Source organism: Scleropages formosus, chromosome 10, assembly GCF_900964775.1.
Source record: "Scleropages formosus chromosome 10, fSclFor1.1, whole genome shotgun sequence".
NCBI lineage: Eukaryota > Metazoa > Chordata > Actinopteri > Osteoglossiformes > Osteoglossidae > Scleropages > Scleropages formosus.
The window spans coordinates 20663647-20690348 of NC_041815.1; the positions used below are offsets into that span (position 1 = coordinate 20663647).

At 46.0% G+C, this 26702-nt stretch overlaps 1 protein-coding gene across 3 annotated transcripts in view; it reads left to right on the plus strand.

Annotated features, from left to right (window-relative positions):
- Window positions 1–26702, plus strand: part of sipa1l3 (signal-induced proliferation-associated 1 like 3) — a 50305-nt gene that overhangs the window by 18105 nt on the left and 5498 nt on the right. For 2 of the 3 annotated variants that reach the window (XM_018748778.2, XM_018748780.2), the window contains exons 2-13: window positions 2114–2201; window positions 8025–9678; window positions 10239–10369; window positions 11639–11827; window positions 12159–12333; window positions 12546–12649; window positions 15372–15529; window positions 15806–16388; window positions 17216–17490; window positions 21095–21337; window positions 22597–22773; window positions 26553–26677. In XM_018748778.2, coding sequence (XP_018604294.1) covers window positions 8268–9678; window positions 10239–10369; window positions 11639–11827; window positions 12159–12333; window positions 12546–12649; window positions 15372–15529; window positions 15806–16388; window positions 17216–17490; window positions 21095–21337; window positions 22597–22773; window positions 26553–26677 — 3571 coding nt within the window. In that variant the 5' untranslated portion in view covers window positions 2114–2201; window positions 8025–8267. Of the gene's footprint in view, window positions 1–2113; window positions 2202–4957; window positions 5103–8024; window positions 9679–10238; window positions 10370–11638; window positions 11828–12158; window positions 12334–12545; window positions 12650–15371; window positions 15530–15805; window positions 16389–17215; window positions 17491–21094; window positions 21338–22596; window positions 22774–26552; window positions 26678–26702 lie in introns of those variants that run through there. The other variant, XM_018748779.2, reaches the window with a different exon arrangement.

Genomic DNA, 26702 nt, shown 5'->3' on the forward strand with positions numbered 1-26702 from the left:
TGTCACTGGTGTAATGGGTGGCAAGTTTCAAACAAGCCACACCCCCCCACACACACACACACACAGCAGGCAGGATCCCCAGGCACACACTGTTTCCATAGCAAGGAACCTTGTCAAATGCAGATGAACTACCTCCACACCAAAGGGGCCGAAGGCAGGGGATGAAAGCATGAAACAGCCCATGGGTTTTAAATATGAATGGCGACTTAGGGGGCACATGCTGCACGCGTGCTGCACTGCCGGGGGTAACTCCACACTCCTCGCATGGGCAAGCTGTAGCACATCGTGGGGGGAATCCCTTATTATTGCACAGGGTACAAGACATTTAAAGGCACAGTATTTTTTGTTTTACTACTGAATAAGGAATTGCTTTCTGCGTATAACCGGAAGTCAGTTTGTGACGTGTATAACTGAAGGTCCACTTAAGTCACGTTATTTTTCATGAAAGAAAATTATTGCAGCAGCCAGGGATGTACTCATATGTAGCAGCTTCATTGACATTGTGGCAAACATGATTTATTTTTCCTTTTAAAGACCTTAGGTGATCTGATTTTATCCAAGGGTTTATGTTATGTTTAATCGTCACTGTGGTGCTGTTTGCTGGTAATGTGTACACTGTCACACGGTTGCACCCCTGAGCTTCTTGTGCAAAGACTCTTTGCTGGTGTATCACACATTTTGAATTTTTAAGAACTAGTTGAGGAAAGAAATTCAGCATTAGAACAGACAAGCACATATATTTACATCAAGGGCTCTCACTCACACATATGCACATACTATCTCTTCCCCTCTCTCTCACTGAGCCCTTGGTTTGACTCCTCTCCTTGATCACCATCTTGTCTGGCAAGCCCATGAACCGCAACTAATGACTCCCATGCTAAATATACTGCTAAATATATACAGCAGCGGTTCTCGCAAGAGTGCGGCACACTCGCGCCCATTAAAATTGATGCACTGAGAACGCGATCGTCTTATATAACACCGCCCATAGCCTGCATGTGTGTGCCTGCCTGCTTCTGAGCGTAAGGGGCTAACTTATGCGATTTTGCTTGCTGTCAGTGAAGGACAGACCAATTTTCTTCTTTCCTCGGACCTTGGTGCTGTTGCCTAAAGTCCTAAGGGTTTGTCCACATGATCAGAAATGTGGGGAGGCTTTTCTCTTGCAATCTGATTCCTGCAGTGGACTTTTAAGCTGTAAATCTGCCCTGATTGTGTAGGCTCTGAACTTCACCCCGGACCAAAGGAGAACTGCTTGAGAGTTGCTGGCCTGACCTGTGCCTGCGAATCCGAATTGTTGCTCGATGGCAGCAAAAGTGCATTGGTGTGGAAGTCACTGTGGTGACATGCACGCAGAGGCCCAGACGACTAAGGAATAGGTCATTTGTGGGAGTCTGAGCAGCCCCCTATTGAATAGTCAGGAACTGGACCTGAATTGATCAATATTGATTTACAGTATTGTTTTGCTCCCCTTAACCAAACCCCTAGAGGTATTGTATTGTGTTCTGTGTATGTGTAGACAGGATGAGATGTTTAATCTCAAAGAAAATGTTTTTAGGATGATAATTTCTGCTCACTGTGTCGTCTGTGGTATTTACTGCCTTCCTTCTGGAGAGCAGTGAAGTAGAACTGTCGGTCTGATTCAGCGTTCCCTGTATGGCAGGTGCTTTAGTGAAGTCGCGCGTTTGTATTTTTTATTCATTCTGTTGTGGAGGGCAGTGTTAGCTTTGGGTTGTGTGTGCTGCTGGGTATCAGATGGATGCGTGTATTTGTAATGCGTGCAGTGGAAGCAGGGAGGTTGGAGCAGCAGTTATTAGCTCCGTGCTCATCAGCTGAGATGTGAGCTTTTTGTGTGTGGGGAAAGGGAGAGGTCTAAGTGTTGGAGCCAGGGTCTGTACACGCACCCACACACACTCTCAGGCACTTGTACCGTCACAATCAGGAGTACTATCATTCTATCAAACTTTCACATTCTCTCACACACACACAAAATACAGCACACATCCCAGGATGTGCAATCACAGTGATGTTGCAGGATTAAAATTTTGCTGTACAGTGCCATGTTCTCTGGTGGGGAGAGCTGCTGTTTTAACCTCTTTATCTTCCTGTCCTCTAGGCTGCAGTCTCCAGGCCCAGAGACGCTCACTCCACTTCCCACCTGTGCAGCTGCTGGGACACACCCCCGCAGCCAAGGATCGGAGGAGGTAATTAGTACGTCTGGGTGTGCAAATCATGACTGGACTGCAGGGTTTGGCGGCAGCAGCAGCAGCAGTGGTGCTCATCACCAGCCCTTCCACCCCAAAGTACTCCCCAGCTCTTCGACAGCAAGTAATCGGGAATTAAGGATACACGCTGTAGGGAATCAAATGCTTCAGCTTCAAGAGTTTGAGACTAGTCTGTTGTGTAAATCTCCGGGGATTGCCTGCTGATCAAAGGCCTAGTTGACTATTTTTTTTCCCTGGGTGTGTCTTTGTGTCTATGTATGAGTGTGTGGGTGTGCATGTGTCTACATCTGTGTATGTATATATTTATGTTTGTGACTGTCAGGCAGCACACACTTGCCTTATCACTTTTTCAGCCCCTCGACCACCTTAATCATGGACACTCCAGGACCAAGTCCACCACTTCCATTAACATGCGACATACTCCATGCAGCGTCACACAAGCTCCCTCAGACAGCTAGACAGTAACATGGGGGGATGGAGCGTCATCAGGTACCGCTAATTGGGTGGATTGTCTTTGAATGAGTGGATGTGTTGCATACTCAGAACAAAATACATGATCTTTATGCCTGAACTGAACTAATAGAGATAATTATTGTCTCAAACACAGTCAGTCACATATGTATAGATGTCAGAAAGGCTACCTATGATAATGTGTATTTTGTATCTGCGTATACGTGTTGATACAATTACACAGGGATATATAAATAGATTATGTATTCATCTTCACTCCTGGGTCACTACTTTCTTCATAACCAACAGACACACCCATCCTGTCATCGTGCACCTTTAGAGGGGTTAACAGACTATACATTGTTCAAACGTGCACGCACACATACAGGAGTGCAAACACTAGTAGACACCTGCACAACGTGTTACATATCCCATATACTTGAGCGCTGCATGAGACTTCAGAGATATATATAGGCCATCTGCCCGTGGGTGGTACGTTTTGCCAGTGACAGGTGTGTGTATGAGGGAGAGTTTTGCATGATCTTCCACAGGCCAGCAGGTAGAGCTGTGGTCAAGAACACAAACTTATAACCTCAAGCTTCATTGTTTAAGTGCCCTGCTGTCAAATTTTGAGTGCCTAGCAGGGAAATACTGAAGTTTGTCATCTTGAACTCCGTTTAGTTGCAAAACGGACTCATTGAGCCAAACCGGAGCTTAGCTCTTGCCAGTTTACTTTTGGAGTTGCTCTGTGACACGAGGCCTCTCAGCCCCAGTAATACCTCTGGCTCACACTTCTGCTTCCAACCTTTCTGACATGTTCAAACAGGGGTGCAGCAAGCAGGGTGGTGGCATATCTGACCACTTGACATTCAGGCATGAGCTGGCAGGCCTGGTCTGAAGCAGGTGGTGGCAGCCACAGAAGGTGGTTATGAAACCTGCACAATAACCTACCAGTGACCTGTGAGTTTGTGCCACCACTGACCCCCACTTGCTGTTTTGTCCCTCTGTGTTACCAGCCAGATTCCTCTTCGAGGACTTTTTGCTAATATAAGAAACACTTCTGGGTCAAGCCAGCCCAGTAAAGGCTTCATGGCACTGAAAGGAATTAACTCTGTGCACTCTGTCTCATTGTCACCTACTTGATCTCAGAAAGGCTGAGAGCAAGAGCCGAGGCTTGATGTCATGCTGTGACTAGGTAAAAGACCTGGAAGTTTGAATTTTGGCTGCTGACTGATGTCATGGGAAACCAGTGCTGAGGAGTAAACAATCTCAGGGTACTCATCAGCATATCAAGTGACCACTCTCCTCCATAAATGAAAAGCCATTTCAAAGTCGGAGGTGTAAATAGGATTTTGTCTGTCAGTTTGAGTAAGGAGGTCCTGATTGAGAACACTCATCCTGGACTTGATTTGTTTCAGTAAAACACCCAGCTGATTAAGCAAGTCAGAATGTAATTTGCTTTCAATAAAATTGTTGGTTAAGCAGCAAGACTGTTGGGCAGCAGGAAGCATAGCAACTAAGGTCCTCAACAAAAATCTACATGGCAGTGCTTTTGCAATATCCATGAATCTCTGCAGTAAAATTCCCAGCTTGACAAATTACTGTGTCACCTTTTGATAGAAGCATGACATAATTAATGTGATGATGACAAGAATAATAATCAGCAGTGTGAGAAGTCATAGTTCTCTGAACATGGCCAGTGCCTTATCGTCTTTCTCCATCTTTTACTCTCTGCACTGTGCCCATGGATTTTCTCCTGCATCTTCCTTTATTTTTGATGTCTGCTTTATGTCAGGCCCCTGGAGCAGGGGGCTTTATTTGGTCCTTCAGAAACTTTGGCTTCCCCTGAATAGAGCTCCAGCACTGACTCTGACCCACCCTGCCTGTCACAGCTTATTCCTCGAGTCTCCCATGATGGCCCAGTGCCTCCAGGACAGTGCCATTCACCCCTCCCCCCCAACCTGACATCAGCTGCCACATGTCCTCATCACTCTGTTATCATTAATCTCTCTCTTCATAGTTGCTGCTAGAATGCTGTGCTGTGATAATTTTGTCCAATGCTTTACTTTGTCGTTGCGCCATCTCTGTGATGATTAAGCATAATTACACTGTTAATGTGTATTTGTGGTATGCTGGATTAGGCTGTTGGGACTCTAAAAAGGCTTTTCTGCCTAAATGAAAGGTGAGTGTAGCACCCAGAAATGCATTCAGGATCCCTATTAATTACTGGGTGACTAATTAAAAGGAGTTAAAAAGCCTCTTTCCTCTGTAGTGGCTGCTCTCTGCTTGGAAGCCCTGGCGTCTTTGGCGATCTTGTACACACCTCGTACGCTACCTCCCACCCCCAATCCGCCCCCACCAAGCCATGGGGAGAGAAATAGAAAGACTCCTTTCTTCCTCCACGCAGCTGTTCTCAGATCTCAGTCAGAGGTGAGATAACGTATCTCACAGGACATTTAAGGAAGTGCTTTGCAGACGAGTTCAGCCGGGCCTTGACAAACATCCTATTCAACACTGCTGCAACCAGTCAAATTCCTGCATCTATTGATGAATCGATTCTGCCCATGGTGCGGTCAGTAGCTCTTGTGTGAACTGCGGTGTTTTTCAAGCTTTACATTAATTAGGTGCACGTGAAGACAGTTGCCATCAGTTACCACCAAAGAAGCATGACAGTACGATACTCTAGAGGGTGACAGACAAAAAGGAATGAAGGGGGGGTTGTTTTATGTTCGTCACAGAACTAGTTTCAAAACTCCCAGGTGTGTGTCATGCCAAAACAATTATCTGAGCATCAATACAAAAAATGAGTCAAGTTAGTCTTGCTATTGAGGGAACACCAGCTTTAGGGCAAAATGTGTAAAGCTGCAAGTTCAAACATGAGCATAGCTACGATATGAATTTTCCTGTGTGTGTTTCAGGAAAAATAAAAATTGGCCAAGGTCTCTCTTCCAGGAAAATTTGTGAGAGAAACTTCATGTACATGAAGTCCAGAACAGAGAGTATAGCCTGCTTTTTCTGGTGGTGGCATGTCTTACAAAAAGTGCAAAATTGTAATGAAAATTAAAAATAAATGTTACCTTTTATTATATTGTGTGTGATATTTTTCAGGACAAGTTATTTGCAAAAACTAGTTTTTACACATTTACAGTGTGAGGTTAAATGAAGACAGTGGGATCCTCAACCTAGCTTGAAGTAGAATGGTTGCATGATGGCACAGCAAGCAGTACTGGTATCTCAGATCTCCTGAGACGTGGGTTCGGACATAGGTTCACATCCGGTTCAGTCAGGAGTTTGCATGATCTTTCCATGTTTGTGTGGGTGTCCCTGGGTGCTCTGGTATCTTCCCATAGTCCTGAGACATGTGGCAGATGTATTGATAACCCTAAATTGCACGTTGTGCATGTGCGTGATTGTGTGAGGGCGTGCATGTGTTTTTGTGATTGCCCCATGTTGGACTGACATGCTGTCTATTGCATACTGTGCTCCACAGCCTGCGCTTCCAGGATAGGCTCTGGGCCTTCATGACCCTGCACTGGACAAGTGGTTACTGATGATTGAGGAAGGAATTGAATTTGGATTGAATACAGATCAAGGGTCAAACTGGGACAGAACTGAAATGGACTTGTTCAAAAGATGCTGTGTGTGAAAGTGTGTCAAGCTCTGACCAGCTGCTGAAAGGGCTGCTGTGTGCGAGCAGCACCTCCTTTTCAGAGTGGTTTTCTCAAACATCCCACAGAGACGCATGTCCCTTACCCACAGATGTGTTGGATGTTTTGCTTTTGTGTGTGGTGTTCGAGGCACATACCTCTCCTGGCTGTCCGTGTACACTGGAGGGGACAGTATCCAATAGTGTTTTCTCGCATCTGATTGGAACCCCCCATAAGGAGCTTGCAGATCCACAACAGGGAGAGGCAGAAGAATTGCTGATACTTGTGTGCAGAGAGACTGCTTCAAGGAGATTTTGAGAAAGTAGGTCACACTTTACTTTAAAAGCTTGTTTGTCCGAGGGACTTTATGAGGGCGAGCGAACAAGGCTGTAATGAGGCCTTGCTTTGTGTTGTCTGTCCACATGGAGCTGACCTACACGGTTCAGCCAAGAGGAAGTTTTGTCTTTTGACTCATAACTCCTTCCTTACCTCTTTCATTTACTTCTCCTTTTCCCCGGCCCTCTTCCTCTTTCTGACTGTCCCCCTCCTGAGTCCCATTCCATGCTTCATGTTTGTTTTGCTAACCTCTTTCTGACGGTATTTGGTGGAGACATGGATGGAAGGAAGGAGTAGGAGGAGTCCAGTGGGAGAGGAGTTAAAGCCAGTGTCTCCCCCGGGGTCCTCTGAAGCACCACTGTTAAAAACTTTCTCCTTCTCCCTTTTTCCCTTTTCTGTGTTTTAACATTTGTGTGAATGTAGCTCAAGAGAGAAGTTTGTTGCTGGAAGCAAAAGAAAGGCAATGAAAGATGGCGAATTGTGACAAAAGTAACAGGAGATTGCTCTTGCCATAGTCACTATGCTGCTGTCCATGGCAGACCCCCCCAAGGCAGGGTTTGAGCCTTGCTTCGCCGGCAGTTCGCTGGACAATCCTCACACATGAGCTTAAGGCACAATGATTGATTGGACTGGGCATTGGTATGGCTATTGACCACATTCCAGGCCCTGCCATCCCGTGCCAGGCTGCTGACCAGTTGAAAGAAGGGAGAAAATGCGAGTCACAGAGACTGAAACCGCTGCTGAAAGCCACTACAGCTAAAGATTATGAGCTCCCCCAATCCCCACTGCAGACATGTGTCCCTCTCACTGCCACCAAGTGGTGCTGATGAATGCATCTTCAAGTAGGATCAGTGCAAGCCACCCGCACACATTGATTGCAGGCTAATTTAGCCACAGGATAGCATCACAGGAAGTGCTGTAAGAATGTTGTGTGATTTGCACATTTTACTGTTCAGAGTGTTTTTGTATGGGGCAGTTGTCTTACTTCAGTGAGAAGGGGTGAGGAAGGCTGTGAAAAAAATGTGTACAGGTACAATACACAGTAGATGACAATAACAGCAGTGGCTGGCAGGGTTCCTGAAGATTATCCTGAAAGGGAGGTTTTTCCCCAGTCAAACTCCCTACCTGTTCTCTTGTGCTTTGCTCTGAAATCAAAGTCAAGACACTTCCCTGCTTACTTTGGTTTGTGGCTGCTGTTGACTGTAATTGATGTTTATGTGGATGACGATAGCTGCAGAGTAAGCGGAACACTTTGGTGTTCTAGTTGGTTGAACTGTGTTGTAATGAGTGGAAGTTGCATACTGGGATCAGTGCTGAAGCACTGCATTACAATGTTTTCTCTGTGTGTCTGTGTGTGTCTGTCCTGTAGGGTCCAGCTCTCAGCACAGTGTCTTACAAGACAGGCATTCTGACGGGCACAGAGACCAGGGGCAGTTGCGGCCCTGACCCCCCCCAGAGATGTGTGTGGGAGGCTGTGGGAGGGACAACGTACACGTGGGGCCTGTCCTGCTCGCCACTTCCTCCTCCTCCCTCCCCAGTCCCCATCCTGCCCCAGGATGCCAGCACTCTCCCCCGCTGTTTCCTCCCAGGCCATAAACGCCGACCTGGGACCATGAGCTTATACAGAGATCGAACGCTGCACTGCACCACTGAGATGCTGGAGGTGGAGGGGGGCCCTGCCAGCTTTAGCTCTCAGCCACCCCCCTTGCAAAACACCCTTGTCCAACAGCCTCCATCATCCCACCACTCTGCCTACCGCCTCCCCAACGGTCACGTCCCCGTTGAGCCACCTTGCCCTTCCCGGGTGTCGGTTCCCAAAATGGGGGTACGAGCACGCATTGCTGAGTGGCCCCCCCGGCGGGTGCAGTCACGAGAGTCACTGCTGGAGAATGGGCAGAACGGGCAGCCAGGGTCATCACTAGCACGTGGAGGCGTGGCCCGACTGCCTCGCCGGCGTTCCAAAGATGTGGAGTTCCGGGATGGTCTGGGTGGCAATTCACCCTCCCCATTCCGGGCCTTTGTGCCACTGCGCCAGCGGTCCAGCAGTGAAGTGACACTGAGTGAGCAAGATGAAGCAGAAGCAGAAGCACGGGCAGGTTTATTTCGTGAGTACGGAAGCACTTCATCCATCGATGTGCAGGGCATCCCCGAGCAAAGCTTCTTTGACATGCTGAACCAGTTTCACAAGGAGCGCCCAGACCAGCGCAGCACTGCGCCTGCTCACCTAGAAGAACTTCTGCGGGCCGAGGGCACACCTGAGGCATCGTCCTCTCAGACATCAACCACACCCCAGCCCCTTGCCCCCACACCAAGACCTGATGATGGAACTCTCGGACGGGCAGAGAACAGAGTGAGGAAGAAGAGTGGTGGCACCGAATCCTCACTCGGAACGTCATCACTCTTCCGCAAGCTGCGTAGCTCAAGCCGGGGTGAGGCAGAGGTTGGGCGGGGTGAGGCAGAGGACAGTCGGCCGCTGGAGCCGGGCAAGCCCTGGCAGTGCCCAAAGAGCTTTGTACACTATGATGTGCAGAGCATCCTGTTTGACTTACACGCTGCAGCCACCCAGCGTGCCTACGTTACCCAGCGCCGGAACACGGCCACAGGAGCCTCAGCCGCTTCAACGGTGTCACTGGCTGTTTCACGGGCCATGGCACTGGGCGGGATGGAGCCTGGCTTTTGCAGCACAGAGGACCTACGCTGCCAGGAGCAACCCTCCATGCCAGGCCTCGATCCAGGTGACTCAGTCAGCAGCAGCCAGCTCCTGCTCAGCTGCCCACACTTTCTTAATGAGACAGGCGGCTACAGCGAACGCAATGTCAGCTTCTTGAGTTCGTCAGGTGGCCACGGTGACAACAGTGGCTGCGCAAAGCCCGCTTTCAGCATGCGCTGTAGCAATGCCAGCGTGTCAGTGCTGGAGGTATCACCAGAGCAGCAGCTGACCCGCCTGGAAAGACTTAAACACTATAGCATCGAGCTGGTGGACCTGGGAGCGCGCTACTACCGGGACTACTTCCATGGCCGAGGTACCATAAGCACATCCGCTCACATCAGCTCTGCTTCATACTCAAGTCTCGCACCCAAACATTTGGCTCCATTCTTTATGCAGAGTGATTCAGAGTGGCAAGGAAAAAACATATCTTGCTGCTGACACCAGATGATTTACTCCTCCAAATGTTCTTGGCTCTGAACCAGATAGAAGCTGCTGTAAGCAACCCTTGCCGCCCCCTCACAGGGCTCGCAGGGCTCCAGAAGTATCGTTTCAGAACTCTAAAGTGAAGCAACTGCTGTGAGGTGTACAAGTGTGAGATATGCTGGCACAGAGTAAAGAATGGCCTGCACTTATGAGATATGGTGTCAGTGCTACCTAGATTTCTCCACTTATAGGGAAAAATGTAGTCTCTGTAGAAACTTTTCCTTGAATGTACTTTTTAACCCTGATACCAGCCTACCTGGCATTCCAGTGTCATGCTTAAACTACACATAGATCAGTGAGCAGTATTTGCTTTTGTTGTCACTTCCCTTTGTCACAGATGGCAGTTTCATTTTTTCTTCACGAGATCTCTCTTCTGTTCTCCTGGTACAGAACACTCAAACTACTTTGGGACAGACGACAAACTGGGTCCGGTGGCGGTGAGCATCCGGAGGGAGAAGCTGGACGACACCAAGGACCTCAAGGACCAATATCAATATCGCGTCATTTTGCGTACCTGTGAGGTACTTAGAGGGGGGATGCTCTGACTCTGTGTGTGTGCACTCGTGATTTTGTGTTCACTCCTACCACCAATTCCCTGCCCCACAATACCACCCTGCACCCCTCCCCTTACTGATGGAAACTTCCACCTGGCCAAATGTTGCACATGCAGGCTAATCCAAACACAATAATGGTCCAGCACAGGTTCTCGCAAGGATCTAAATGCCAGAAAGCATTTTGCTTCAGACTTTCCATATCCAGAGTCCAGGGAAAGTAAGGCAGAACTGAAGGTAGAGAAGTTAAATGGTGTAAGGCAGAGTCTCATTGGGTCTTAAGCTAAGTGTACATTGACTGTACTGGTAGATCACACCAGAGACATTACAGGTGGATACACCTGTAACCCCCTTGGCGAGCAATTCTGCTGACCATAACTGGAGGACCATTATAGTGAATGTGTCAGTATACTTCAGTAATCAAATCTGCTTGTAATCCATGCTGTCTTTCAGATTTTCCAGGTTTCTCATACCTGCACAGTCTTGGTTGTGACAGCCTGTAGGAAAAAGTAGTACTTTGCAAAAACCTCTTAGTGCATTAAAACTACACGGCCGATGTTTGTGCCTGACATTGTTAATTTTCACATTGTTTATGGTTGTGGGTGGAGTGTGGGTGTGAATTTATAAGTGACTTTGTGAGTGTGGCTGAGTTTGTCCCAAAGGGGATTTCCTTATCTGAGTTTGTGTGTTTATGTTCATTTGAATGGAGCAGTATTGGTATGTCTGTCTGAGAGTGTTTGTGTTTGAATTATTTGTCCTCCTGCCTGTGTGTTTTCTGTGTGTGCCTGTCTTGTGTGTTTGAACTCAGCCCAGTGCAAAGTTGCTGAGTACTGCTTTCTGCTCTGGCTCCTGCTGTGTTGATTTTAGGATTACACGGCTGCCTGCCTGCATCTCCTCAGCAGTGCTGGGACAATGGCGCGCTCCAGCACTTATTTATACAGCAGTCATATTTCTGCAAGTCCATCAGGGTCATTTTCTCACGAACATATAGTGTAGAGTTGACGCACCCCCCTCACTGAAGTGGTTCTGATGCCTAGTACTGCAGCGTTGTCCGCACTGCCCTACACACCCAGTTCTGTTCACCCACAGGAATTCACTTTCTGCTATCTCATGTGACTTGTTCACAGCAGGTTCTGAGCTTCGATGTGGTTGGTAGTGGGAAAGGAAAGGGGCAGCTCTCATGGTGGCATTGCATAATTATGATTTATATGCTGACTTTTGTGCGACCCTTCTCCTCAGCTGGTGACACTACGGGGATCCATCCTGGAGGATGCAGTGCCCTCGACGGCACGACACAGCACGGTGCGGGGGCTGCCGTTGAAGGAGGTGCTGGAGTACATAGCGCCTGAGTTGAATGTGTCTTGCCTGCGCTTGGCCCTCAGCACACCCAAGGTCACAGAGCAGCTGCTTAAACTGGATGAGCAGGGGGTGAGCACCATTCCACAGTGCATCTTCAAGGCTGGGAAGTCCCACACCAGAACTTCTCTACTGACTTGTCATTCTGGGGCTACGCTGGGGCAGAGACGGGGTATTTTTCACAACTTGATACAGATGACCAACTGGTTTTGGGGGACCTCACCAGTTGGCAGAGCAGACTGCTTTCAGGTGTTTTGAAAAAATCAGCAGTGAGTGTCGAAGGACTACAAGAGTAACTGTTGTGCTTAATACGATTTTTGATATGTCTGCTGCATGGTGCTTTTATTCCTCTTTGCTGATGCCCTTCATGCTCATGATGGCATCTCTTGCCCCCCCCTTACAGCTGAGTCAGAAACATAAGGTGGGCATCCTGCTGTGCCGTGCAGGTCAGAGCACAGAGGAAGAGATGTATAACAACGAGGAGGCCACGCCTGCTTTTCATGCCTTCTTGGATCTCTTAGGAGAGCAGGTGTCCCTGCGAGGCTTCACCAAGTATGCCGCACAGCTGGACACTAAAAGTAAGAACTCCCCTTTGGCCCACCATGCCCTGTGGTTGGCTTAGAACAGCTCATGAGCCCCTACAGGGTCATCTGTATGGCACTGACTCTGCTAAAATATTTAGTATGGCTCCAGTGTTAACAGTGGCATGGAGCAGATTTTTTTAGATGCTGTGTGTGCTTTTGGAATTTGCTCTTGGTGTGGAAGATTGAGTGTGTGTGTCTTTCCGCAGCGGATTCAACTGGGACACACTCCCTCTACACCACCTACCAAGATTATGAGATCATGTTTCACGTCTCCACCATGCTGCCCTACATGCCCAACAACCCCCAACAGGTGTGAAACATATGCAAACTGCTGCCCAAACAGGTTGCGCACACATACAGAATCATTGAAATAGAGGTCAACTGGAGGAGGGTAGATCTAACACACACACACACAGACACAACTGCTGGCATTCTGTGGCACTCCTAAGAATTCTCTTAGCAGAAACTTAAAATAAAAATGTTCGTTATTGAAATGTGTGGGTTGGATCATAAACTGGCTCTGCAGGTAGTCTTTTTGCTTTCAGTCATGATGAGCCTTTTAGGCTTTCAGTTCAAATTCTCTTTGTCTCCTCATTCAATATTGCCTCCTTCCTCTTTCACTTTCCTTGTTTTCCAAGCCTTTATGCTTTGATCAAAGCAGGGTGTGGACTGCTCTGTATTTTTCAATTCATTCGCTGTGCTGTAAATAACACTGCCATTCTCTTCTTACCTCAAGCTTGTGTGTGAATGGTATGTTTTTACACACAAGTGTATTGATTTGTGTGTGCAGTATTTGTGGGTATGTCTGAGTGTGTTGGCTACTCAGGCATATAGTCAGCTTTTTATGCTAAATAACAAAGAATGTCTTACAAAAAAGGCTGTCAGGAATTTGAGGAAAGCAAAGTGGTTTCACCCGTGAGCAATACTTTTGCTGTGCAAAGCGCACGGACTCCACCAAGTGACTTTAGTTCTGCATAAGCAGTCAGCGCTCAGTAAAATTCAGTTTTGAAAGTAGCCTGTAGGTGGCAGAGTATCAATCTATAGTGCCTGCAGAGCAGCATAAAATTTGGAGAAAATATATATTTTGATAAATGTAGAGTCACTGTGGGCATTGGCTGGAAGACGTTCAATCTCTGACAAATGAACTTTCAGAAACAACAATTTTTCATTATCCTTAACCACTTTGCTGAGTCATGGTGGTGTGGAGCCTGTCCTGGAGGAATAAGGCAGGGCATTCCCTGGATGGGAGGATAGTCTGTCACAGGTTAACCACACATACTTGCTCACTCACTCTCACACTATGGGCAATTGAGAGTCACTAGTCCACCAGAAATGTGTCTCTTGACTGGGAGGGAAACCCACACTGACACAGGGAGAACATGTGAGCTGTACACCAAATGTCCAAACCCACAGCCCCCATACCACCCCCTGAAACATGTTTTAGAAAAAATTAGAGATGCTTGAAGTTTTACTTTAGTAGTAAAAACTGCTCAGAGCAGCACAGGAATTGTATTTTGCTAGTATTGTTTTCAGCAAGGTATTCTCACCAAAATGTTTTACCTTTTGTTTGTTCTGGGTTCCTTTCTATCCTGGCAGTCTTATCTGCCCCTGTATATTGTGCTTTCGGAGTCTGTAACAAGCAGCCTGGATGAATACATCTAGAAATGGGCCACTACATCTTCGTACTGAGGTCTCTTAGCTCAGACCTTGGTCTGAGTCTCGGTTACGTCATTGACCAATTTTGGTTGGCAGTTCCGCAGCAGTGTAGTGTGCCTGGGGGTGGATCTGGGAGAAAGGGGTTATGGGTAAGTTGGCGTGGGCATCTTGGCTGAGTGCCGCAGCAGCGCCTCCTTCAGGCATGTTAATGCCTCTTCCTCATGACAGTCTGAGCTGTGGTGTGTAAAGAAAGCAGCTGACCTCGGAAGAGCAATTGTACAGAGCCGGGTGATGCTAAAATATCAGTTGAAATCTGACATTTTTCTGTTTTGGAGTATTCATCTTACATCAGTAATTTGTTACCTTTTATTTTCTATGTCTTCTTAAGCATTTTAAACATTATTCATTAGTGGGTATAGTGATTTATAAAGTGTTAACAGCTTTGCTCTACTAAATTTGCCTATTGTCTGTCAGTGCTGTAATAATAGATAACCTGTGGAAAACCTGAGCAAGAACAAGAGGACGCTGTCAAAGAAAAGGACAAGACCTGTAGTACCTGTAGTTTTCATCCACAGGGCAAATGTGGATGAGCGGTCTACTGTTCTTATGTCTGTGATTTAGTTTAGTTTTGAGCGTGCCTTTGCCTTTGAGCATGTGAAAGTGTTTTTGAGCCTGTGTAAGGTTGTTGTGGGTTTGTGTGTGTGTCTTTGATTGCATGTGGAAAGTGCAGACCATCTGTGGTCCATGCTTGTATAATGAAAGCTTCCTGTCTTCTGGGAGTAGGCGGGAGTGTGCGCCATTGCAGGCCTCCAGGAAGCACTGAGCCATTGTGTGTGACACACCAGTGCCCTTCCTTGACAGTGATGGGAACATGCGACGGTCTATGTGCTGCGCATTTTATTAATAGTTCAGGATTAATGTCGGCTTGTTCTTTTCTCTGCCCTGGCAGAGAAGGACGCTCACATTCACATACTCAGTGGTAGCATGAATACATCTCCATGCCTTTAGTGTGCAACCAGAGACCATGCTGTAGGGTATCAACCCACTCATATACGCTTACTCTTTCAGTGGCTAATCCTGTTGGTCACAATGTGAAGTGGACATCTTACATGTTCAGTTCAGTGGTCTGAGGAGCAAAAGCACCAGGACACCAGGCAGTCTTGGTAGTGGTACTTGTTTTGCAGATAAAGAAACATTCAGTTGTGTAAATAAAAATATAAAGTCGTGGAAGTTCTACAGCTGTGTGGAAGTCACATGCAAAAAAGCTCAAAATGAACATTTCCAGTACCAGTTTCCCAAAAATCAAACCAGCTGCACCATTCACGTCCAGTTCTTTTTTTCCTCCATGCTATCTGAATGTGTGATTTCTGTTTCAGCTCCTGAGGAAGAGGCACATTGGGAACGACATTGTCACCATCATCTTCCAGGAGCCTGGAGCACTTCCCTTCACCCCACAAAACATCCGCTCTCATTTTCAGCATGTTTTCGTGATTGTGCGTGTGCACAACCCTTGTTCTGACAACGTCTGCTACAGGTATGCCCTGCTTCCTTCCTTGTAAGGTAGACTGTACAGTCCCCTTCAACATTGCCCTAACTTGCGTTCATATGTTGTATAGAAATACTGTGATTTGTTTTTTGTTTCTGATAACATTTTCCAGACTGCCAAACTACTTCTGACCCACATGATGATTATTGTTATTAATTCTTGAGCCATACAACTTCTTCTTTTGCTGCAGCAGTTCAGGATGCATTTTCAAAGGGTACTTTTTCCCTGTTGTCATTGCTGGTGTTTTACCTTCCCAAATCTTAGTGTGGCAGTGACACGCATGAAGGATGTACCTCCATTTGGACCACCCATTCCTAGTGGAGTGACTTTCCGTGATCCAGAAGTGTTTCGAGACTTCCTGCTGGCCAAGGTTATCAATGCAGAGAACGCGGCACACAAGTCAGAGAAATTCCACACAATGGCCACGCGCACACGGCAGGAATACTTGCGTGACCTGGCTGAGAACTGTGTGAGCAACACGCCGCTGGACTCAGCTGGCAAGCTCAATAATCTAATCTCCCTTGCCTCCAAGAAGCGGGAGCGGGCACGAGCCCGTGAGGGGGCAGAGTTGGGTGCAGCGGGTGCAGTGGCCTGGCGTGTCTGGGCCCAGGACTTCAGTGGAGGTGGGGTAGAGCTAGCCTGCATGCTAGGCATTTCTGCAGAGTACGTCTTGCTGGTCGACTGTACCACCAAGGAAGTGGTGTTCAACTGCTTCTGTGCTGACGTCATTGGCTGGACCCCAGACCGGGTAGCCATAAAGATCTTCTATGGTCGGGGGGACCACATCGCTGTAAGGGTTCCCGAAAGCCGTGCCCAGGACATCCGAGAAGTTGTTCGTCGGCTTAAGGTGAGGGCTTTTAAGCACCCAGTAAAAAGTCATAAGAGTGTCGCTTAAGGTGTGTATGGGGAGGGTACAGAAGGGCTGTCTGAAGGTTTAATTAGTCTTTCACAGCATTGCTATCCCAAGAACATCTCACCTTTTATGTAGTGTATGAAAAAAATTATAGTGCAGATCTCAGTATGTGTTTTTTCTTCTCGTGTATCTGCAAAGCATGAAGGAATGTAGTTAAATGTCAGTGTGAAATGTCTTGGCGGTAGTCCTAGCTGAGAAAGACAGCGTTACACAATGGTTATTGCTTGGCAAGATGTAATATATATTCCCTTAAAGTACCATCCAGCATCTGCATGAAGGGATAAAAGCTAATGAGATTCATTGAAACCAGTTTTGGAACAGTTAAAAGCTCTAAAACATCTGAACAAGTTGCTTTTGTGAATTGTCCAGAATGACTACATTTGCTACGGTACACATTTTGATTATTTTAACATAATTCATTTGAAATACAGCAATATACATGAAGTTTATGGGTCTTAAATAGATATTTTCTTGTGCTTATTTGGTCTATGTAATACTCCAGTTTAAATTTTGCTTTTATTGAGGAAAAACTTGGCCCACAGGACCAAAGTTGGTCAGTATATAAGGGGATGAAGACAAGAAGGAAAAGGAACTTTACTGAAAACAGTAATAGGTTAGAAATAGGGATATTAGATATATGTTTTGGGTAATCCTCAGGTACATTTGTGTCATATCAACAAGTAACTTCTTTTGTCACTTTTGGTCTTAATACCATCTCCTTATCTGTGTCCTTTTGCCTCCTCCCACTTTTGTTGGGCTAGACACTGACTGTGGGATGTGAGACAGTGGACATGACTCTGCGTCGTAATGGCCTGGGGCAGCTTGGTTTTCACGTACGCTTGGACGGCACTGTGGCAGAGGTGGAAGAGTATGGCTTCGCCTGGCAGGCAGGGCTGCGGCAGGGCAGTCGGCTGGTGGAGATCTGCAAAGTGGCCGCTGTCACGCTCTCCCATGAGCAGATGATCGACCTTCTTCGCACCTCCGTCACGGTCAAGGTGGTCATCATCCCGCCGTACGACGAGGGTGGCCCACGCAGGTGAGTCTGTTAGGTTTACCCTGTGGGGCAGTGAGGTGTCACTGCAGCACTCTTAATGGATGTGGTGGAGCATTGAAGTCCCCATTTCTGGCAGTGGCTGGAGTGCTGAGGCATAGACTGATGCACTTGTCCTATGTCAGTCCATTGGGTCTTAGACAAAGAAGTTTTGTTGCTGCCGAGTTGAAAGAGAGACTGAAGGAAATTTGAGAAAGTCACTTCCCCACTGTGCAATCTCTGCCTTTGTCTCCAGGAGTTGATTCATGCACACCTTTCTGCTTGGTCTCCATTGTGACTTGTGGGAAAGAAAGGCCTGTAGAGACTTCATGGAAAGAGGGCTGCAATAGGAGGGAGAAAAGAGCAAAGAGAATGCATAAGTGTGTGTACGTACATGTGCTTGACCGGCAGCTTTTCACTATAGGAAGTGTAGAGGCTAGTTGTGTTATGGGTACTTTGCCCTTGACTCTAATGCTAAAGCATTCTGTGTTACGGGGATGTAAGCATATATTGTTTGGGAATAGCATTCACACTTTGTTTTTCCGCACTCGTGGATGTGAAGCAGTGACTAATTAGGCATGGGTGCTCCCCTTCCACAAAGCCCCATGCTTTTAAAGTGTTCCAGCGAAGCAGATTGTGGGAGATTAAGGCCTGTAATGGGTCGGAATGGGGGAGAAGGAAAAGCAATAAAGTCTCCTGCTCGCTTTCTCTCCTAGGCAGAGGGTGAGGGGAGGCCCAGAGGTAGCTGGGAAGGTAGCGAGTAGCTCAGATGGCAAGGCATGTCTGAACACCTTCTAGGTGTGATGAGATGTGGGTGGGTGATAGAGATGGAAAGAGAAGCAGAGGGAACGAAAGAACGCTTGTCTCTTCTTCCCTAACTCCCTCCCTCCCTTGCTCCCTCCCTCCCTGTCCTCCTCCTCTCTTGCTGCTAGAGGAGAGACATTGTGATTTTGTGTATGTGCGCGTGCGTGTGTGTGTGAGAGAGAGAGAGAGAGTGCGTGGGGACTTGCGGGAAGCTCCAGCTGTCCGCCAGGCACTGCGATGGCAGAGACGCCGAAACCAGGCACCAGCATCTCCGTGCTCAAAGGTGGGTACTGTATGCAGGGGGTCCAAGAGGCACAGCCTGAATGAACACACAGAGACCTGGATGCAGCTGAGTGTGTACGCGTGCGCATGTTTGAGAGCAAGGGGGGTAAGCGAGAGAGTGGCGGTTGTCAGAGCAATATGCCTAGTCGCTGGTCTCAACCAAAGCTTGCATTTATTTTAGTCCTTTTTGGCCTCCTGCCTCCGGTTCTTGTACATGTGTACTTGTTTTATTCTGATTGTCCTTGTTTTCTCACACTTCTCAGAAAGCATGAAGACATGATGCTCAGTCATGCAGCGCATCTATCCTGTGCGTTTGTTTTAGATGTGACCCATGTCCTCTCTCTAAGGGTTGTGTAGATTTTATTGGATAAATTGTCTTTTATAGCCATAGATTTTTCAATTTTGTTTGCAGAGCTCACAGGGTGGAGCGTAAAATGCAGTACAGAGTTTGGTATACGAAAGCTCATTACAATGTTGTGGTGATAGTAGTTTACCATAGAATGGAGGTTGGTGTAAAGTGTATTTTTAGGGTTTGGCAGTAAATAAGACAGCCAGGAGCAGGCAATGGGATTGTACCAGTTACTTCACCCAGTAGACATCTTTGCAGTGTCTTGCCTAATCTTGAACTTAAATAACGAAAACATAAATTGAACATGGTGCAGTAAGATTAGTATATACCGGTGCTGGGAAAGCTGAAGTAATACAGTGGCTGTACTGTATTTAATCGTGGAGTTTTGGCTTTCTCAGACTTATTGCCCTGTTTAATGAAATTTAAAAAAAAAAAAAAATCTTCAGATTTTAAGATTACACTTTTTTCGTAAAGTGTTCATACAGAAAAAGAAACCTGTTTGTCTGTCAAAACCATTAATGTATGATCTAGTGGGTTTGTTGTGTTAGGTATAACAGATGTTTGGCTGCATTACGTTATGACAGGGTGCTTTTTTATTTTGTACCTTCTAGGTATTCCATTCAATAGGGTTTGCTCATTATTTGTTTAGGTGGCTGATTTGGAGGGGATGCAGCTACCTGAGGTCAGAGGTCAGGTTTGTGTTGGAAGTTCGGTTTCCCTCTGCTGAAGAGTACATTAGCTGAGCACAGTAACTTCACTATGGCAGCAAATGCTGTAAAGGAGATTAGTCAGATCGTGCTTTGTAAGATTATTTTTGTACAAATCTGGCTGTGTTTTTAGAAAATATGCATGTGCACATGTCTTTCCACCCCCCTCCCCCCCTCAGCATTTTTGGCACTGTTACAGGTCACCTTTTTATGAGATTAACTGGCAATAAGTCTAAGTGCTGTTATGTGTATAATGAAAGATTGAGTAGATAGGCTAAGAAATGGATGAGCATCAGCTAGTGTGAAGGCCATGACAGCATGTTCATTGTGCTTACCGAGGCCTCATGTTGTTCTGTTCTTTGTATCACTGTACTGTGGTCCAAACTGTGCTGGTCACTGTACTGCTTTAGTTTAGTCCCAATGGTACACTAGCCCTCGTACTGCTGTAAACCCGTTTTTCCTTGGCATCGTTGCTTGGTCCCAGGAGAGCTCATTAGCAGCCTTGGGAATCAGTGTTGTTCTGCAAGGAGTTACTCGGCAACAAGCCATTCCACCACAGGAGCTGCTCTTTGGTTTCCGGGTCAGGGTCTGCATTGCTCATGCTGCACTCTTCGACATCCTCTGCCGGCGAACGATGCATTAGTGAGGATGCGAGGACCTGGGCTTTGTGGAGCCAGCAGTTATAACAAAGGCCTGTCGTCACTCAACACATAGCAGCACCCCACGGATGACAATGAGGGAGTTCTATGCCTCTTTTAAAAATTCTTACCTAATGATTTTAAAAGCAACTTAGTCTTACCTATTTATACAACTCTGTATGTTACTGTCTTAATGCTGTGACACTAGGTCTCTTCTCCAGTGTCCTTAACCCCTACACTGCTTGCAGACTGACAAAGTTGACGTTGCTATCTGCTTTTGATGCAACCCCCCCATTGCCCCTCTCTAGTGTTTTATGTGCTTCCAGTGTTCTAGTAGTCTCCTGGAATGTGGATTATACCCTGTAAGACCAGTTCTTTAATTCAGATAAGTGTTATTTCCAGTGTTTCCCAGCTGGTAATTTCCTGTGTGTCTCTGACTTTCAGAGCGTCTAAGATGTTTGTCAGCTGTGGTCTAAGAAGCCATGGTTCCATAATTATTGAAATGATTTGAGTAAATTGAGTTAGCATGATCCTTACATGCTTTCCCACTCAGTCACTTAGATTGGCATTTGTGCTAATTTAAAGATGTAGGGGAAGGTTTTCCACTTTTTTTTGAACTTAGACATGATCTTGTCATTAATATTAAACTATCATGAAATACCATGAATACAGAGCAGCTGAGATCTAGTTCCAGGATGAGTCAACTTGAATCTCGCCACAGGTCACCTTGCCCAGTGCTGTGACCATGGGGTCACCAGATCTGTGTCCTTGTGTGCTAGTTTGTTGCCATATCTGTATGTGCCTGTGTAAAACCTCCCATGTATTTGCAGGGGTTGTACGGAGGAATACGAAATGAAGACCATGGAGGCAAAGCCAGAGCCAGAGCCACTGGCGGCAGGGTACCGGCCTTCTCATCGTGCACCTGCCTGGCGTTGGGACAGTCCGCCTACTGCCCTCAGTGCCCCACCACCCCAGCGCTGGACCCCAGTGGGACCTCCACAGCCCATTCCCCGGACCCACAAAGCACTGGCACCCATCCCATACAGAGAGCCACAGCACCTGTCTAGCAAGAGGTGGGGCTAGCTGCAGCATGAATGATACAGAATATAGCGTTACAGACTAAGTACTGGTATTAAAGTAATGGTCAGAGCAGTAGACATACTGGAGCAGCAGGTGGTGCAGTGGTTAGAGCTGCTGCCTTGTACCCGAAGGACCCAGGTTCAAATCTCACCTTCTGTAGTAGTACCCTTATTAAAGTATTGGCCTAAATTGCTCCACTAAAAATTACCCAGCTATATAAATAGGTAAATAATTGTTAGTATCTTAACATTGTAAGTTTGTTTTGGGCAAAAAAGCATCAGCTAAATAAATAAATGTAAATGTAGTGATCACTGTCAGAATTATGGTTATGTCACATGGGATCTTTGCTATTTTTTCCTTTCGATATGGGAGCTTGCTGTGAAGTATTTACTGTCGTGCTGAATATGTTGATGGCATAATCGAAGTACAAATCCCGGAGGCCTTATGTGTCAGCTGCGGTTGATTTTTATAATTAATGGCATAATGTTTGAATTAATTTGATGGTAATAGCCAGCTAACCAAATGTCACACTGGAACCAATATGTCTTGTCAGAAGAAAACTGTTGCACACCAATGCATATCCCTGACAAGTTGGACAGTTGAATCTTATGAAAATCAACAACAAAGGCAAATGGTCAAGACATTTTTACAGTTTCTTGTTTTGGTTCATCTCGCAGATAGCTCAAATAGAGCTTGTATCCACCTTTGTTGTTGTTGGCGTGCCTTTATTTTCGTTCCCCATGGTGCGTTCGTTGCCATGGTAAACGTTGTTGCATGCCCGTCATCTGAGCCTCCTCTCCTCCTTGGAGTTTTTTAGGAAAGCTTCCACCAGAAGGCTACTGCACATTCTCACAAATTGCATTGTTTAAATCTGAGGATTTTGAACCAGTTGGAGTTAACTGGAAATATATTATAATGCCTGCAAAAGCCACAATTTGTTTACTACCATAGCACTATCTTGCATGCATGTCTGTTGCAACATATTCAACATATTTTGTGAGTGAGTTGTAAAATATATTCTTTGAATCAGAATGAATCAGAACGAGCTCTATTGCCAAGTATGTTCAAATATATGTAATTCGTCATATAATACAGATAATGGGTTGACATCATAGGTGAAGTATGGATGTTCAAACAACTATAGATAATCTCCACAGAGCAAGGCCATAACCAGTGTTCCTTCAACTCTGCAGTATTTTATCACCTACTCCTGATTTTTATTCTCGCTGTTTTGTCTGTTTTACATTTCCAGGCCAGTGAGCTTCCCTGAGAACCATTACAGCCTGGCTCCTGCAGGGGGCGACAGAGTGGTTCCCTACCGCAACCCCTCTGCCAGTTTCTCTACCCCTGGCTCTGGGCTCACCGCTGCTGGGTTAGTTGGCCCTGTTGTGGGGGGGCCTTTTGTGCGGTACAAGCCCTCACCTGACAGGTAAGCCTCTTGAGTGTAACCACCTTTTTCCAAGCTTTGCAGATCCCATTCCCTGTGTAGTCTTAGCTCAACACCCTTAACATGTCATGATTCACGCTTTAAAGATGGATGTGGAATATTGTTCCAGGTCCGTGTACGTTGCGTTCATTTTTTTTTTTTAAAATTGGAAATTGAACAACAAAATGCGAATTATCCCTCCATTTGTTTTTTGTTTTTGATTTAATATTGAAAGAAAAAGCCTTTTTATTGTTTCTGAGCACACACACACACAAAGAATAGGACTTCATTTTCTTTTCATTTAATCATACAAAGACAAATGTAGGAATCAGAATCTCACAATACTGAATGAATGCCTTACAGCACACAGTATTTCCAGTTTAACAAGTAATCTAACCTAGAACTAGAACCTAGAACTTCAGTTCTTTTAACTCCTGCGCTTAGTTAGTAATAAGACTCTTAAGAAGTAGCACCTGAAAAATCCTGCCGATTTTCTCCGCAGACATGTCATCCTCCCTTACTGTCAGTCCCTTGCCGCTTTTGAAAAGCGTGTTGTGATCCATATTATGAATAACTTGGAGCGAAGCCAGCATGTACGACGAAGCCAACGATGGATTATGCGCGGTTTCAATTAGTTTACATCCGGGTTGTTCAAGAATACCATAAAAAGAAATAACTCAAAGTGGGGGGAAAAAAATAAGATGGCAAGAAACTATAAATGAGGCATATTTTACATTTTCAGCAAAAAAATTGTTTTTAAACATAGCTAATTCATAATTTGTGGGCGGCACGGTGGCACAGCGAGTAGCCCTGCTGTCTCAGCGCCTGGGTGGTGCGAGGAGCATGTGTTTGATCCCCACTCAGTCTGTGTGGAGTTTGCATGTTCTCCCCGTGTCTGCGTGGGTTTCCTCCAGGTGTTCCGGTTTCCTCCCACAGTCCAAAGACGTGCTGGTCAGGTTCCTCCATAGTGTGTGAGTGACAGAGAGAGTGTGTTCCACTGATGTATGGATTAGTGACCCAGTGTAAGTAGTGTATCTAGCAGTGTAAGTCACCACGGTGAATAAGGTGTGTGGGTTGATAACACTGCATAGTTCATTGGAAGTTGCTTTGGAGAAAAGCGTCTGCTAAATAAAGAAAAAAAAAAAGTAAATTGTTTTTCGTTTTTAAAACAAAAAAACAAAGGCATCATTCGCATTATGTTTTTAAATTTTGAATCAAAGAATGAACGCAATGTACATGGACTGTTCCACTTGTCTAAAACCCATCTTAACTGTTTTACATTCTGTGTGTCTGTTTTTTAATTGTACTAATTTGGAGGGTACAGTATGTACTATTGTAGTAAAAACACCACCAAGAACAAAATAGTCTTTCAGAGACCCTGTTAAACACATGCTGATGGTTTTGAAAGCTGATTGCAACACTCATTTACATTACATAGCATCATTTCTCCTGTTGTGTTTTTCCTGTCAGTAAAAATACATTGACGTTATGAGTTCGTTAAAACCCTAACCTGTTTTTCAGGTTACTGGTCGCATGTTTGGGGTGGTGTTTTACTGGTGTTTCCAGTAATCTGTTTTCACTGGATGTGCTTTAAAATAAGCATGTGCAGAGGTACTGCGTGGTGTGTGTGTGTGTGTGTGTGTGTGTGTGTGTGTGTGTGTGTGTGTGAGAGAGACAGAGAGAGAGAGAGATAGATAATTAGGGAGTCTGGCAGGGCTCCAGATGGGGAAGGTGCTCAGGCATGTTTGAGGGAATAGAACCTGATTTCATCTCCTGATTAATTTCCCATATCAGTCCTCTATTGTGTCTCTGTCTTGATGTGTATTAAACAGACATCCTTGCGTAGCTAGATGAATGTGCTTCTTGTAGTTTTACAGGAAAAGGTACACTGACATGTGCAGGCAGTGCCCTAGTCCTACAGTTTTGTGGTTGTTTCCTTTGTATGTCTCAACATGTTTGTGTGTGCGTCAGTTGATTGGGGGACCAATGAAAAATTAAGTTTCAGATTTACAATGTCTTACTTCGCCAAATCGTTCCTTTGACACAGTGTTTAACCAGAAAAAACATTACATTTATTCATTTAGCTTATGCTTTTCTCCAGAGTGACTGACTATGTTTACCTACCTACAGTTATTGACCCATTTATACAGTTGGGTAATTTTACTGGAGCAATTTATAGGATAAGTACCTTGCTCAAGGGTACTACAGCCAGAGATGGGAATCGAACGTGTGCAACCTTTGGGTCCGAAGGTAGCGACTCTAACCGCCACGATACCAGTAAAATTATATCCAGCATATTAGTAGTACTGCTGTTTCCTCCATGTGCCGTATAAATGGGTAAACTAAGCAGCTTAACATTGTAAGTCACTTGGAATAAATGTAAATGTTAAGGAAGTGCTCCAGTTTCTTCCCACAGCCTGGGAAGAAACTGGATCCAGACCATAGCAGCACTGCACTGAACAAGCAGTTACTGACCGCAGATGAGTTCAGAATAGTTATAGACTGAATTAGCATATTTTCTTAAATCTGTGAGACTGAAATTATTAGCATAAAGGGTTTAAATACTCTTCTCATACCCACTGCTGATGCAAGCATTCTGACTCAGAAAGGTGGCCAAACGTCACCTTGTTGACTGGTACAGGTTAGTGATGAATGAGGGAACTGCTGTGACTCTGAGGTCACTGATGTCTAGAGATAAGACACAGCTCTGTGCAAAACTGAACAATGGTGTGTCTGTGCGTTTCACTGCTGCGGTGTAGTAGCTTTGAAGGTATTAGTACATGTTTCTTAGGTTTCCAGAAAAGCCGTTACTACAAAGGGCTTTAGGCAGCTGTTTTGCTGTCACACAGTGTGTGGTCAGAACCTGGTCATTGTGAGGACCACGTTTAAAAAAAAAAAAATATCAAAGGACATTGCTCACGAGTGATACTGGGTGATCCTGCCATGTTGTACATTCACAGGAAGCCTGAAGGAAAGGCTTTTTTCTCTCCTCAGCCTGCTGGTGTGTGGTTCGAGTCCTCAGGCTGCGTTGCAGATAGTTTGCCTGCAGGTTCTTGGTCTGTTTGCAGATGCTTCTCCTGGGGAGCCTGTCAGCATTTCCTAGAAGTGAATCATCTGCCGGTGTGTGGCTACAGTGGATTAAGTAGACAATGGCAATGGCCATGCTGTTGAAACATTACCTATTGCATATTATTTAAATAATTACACTGAGCTGAGGGCAGTGGAGTCCTGCACCCAAGGGGCAGAGCACCCCACGGTGGCGCACTGTCCAAAGTGACTGCATGCCTGCTGATTATATTGACATGGATTGCATTCCATATGTGTTCTTTTGTGTGTCCCTGGTGTATGTGTAAGCAGGTTTCTGGAGCACATGTGTATTCAGGGTTTATGTAAGGTACTGCAAAAGTGCACAGCTAAGCAGGTGATGGTGTGGTCATGGGCTTGGACAGGGGAAGCCTGTGGCTTGCTGCAGCGACAGACCCGGCCCGTCCCCTCCTAAAGCCACTTTGACAGGCTGTGTATTTATCATATCCAATTAAAGCCTGACACTGACTCAAAGTCCTTTCGAACTGCAGCGTTTGCTCCAGGCCACAGGTCCACTACCTTCCATTCAGAATTGCTTGCTAGAGCGTTGCAAAATTCTCCATACCGTCAACCTGTCCATAGAACACTGAGCATACTGTCACACTTTCCGTACAGTAACACTGTCCACACTTGCACATTGGCCAAACTATGCCCTAATTGATTGCCGAGCTGAACTTTGACAGGACTCTTCTCGACAGGTACAGCACCCCACAGCGCCCCCTCGTGGGCTATGAACCGCATTTGAACCTCGACATGACATCAAGTGGGGATTCATCCTCTGGGTTTGCCAGCCAGGACAGCACCATAGAGAGGGTCAAGACAGGTACGCTTTCCCCAAAGGCTTCTTT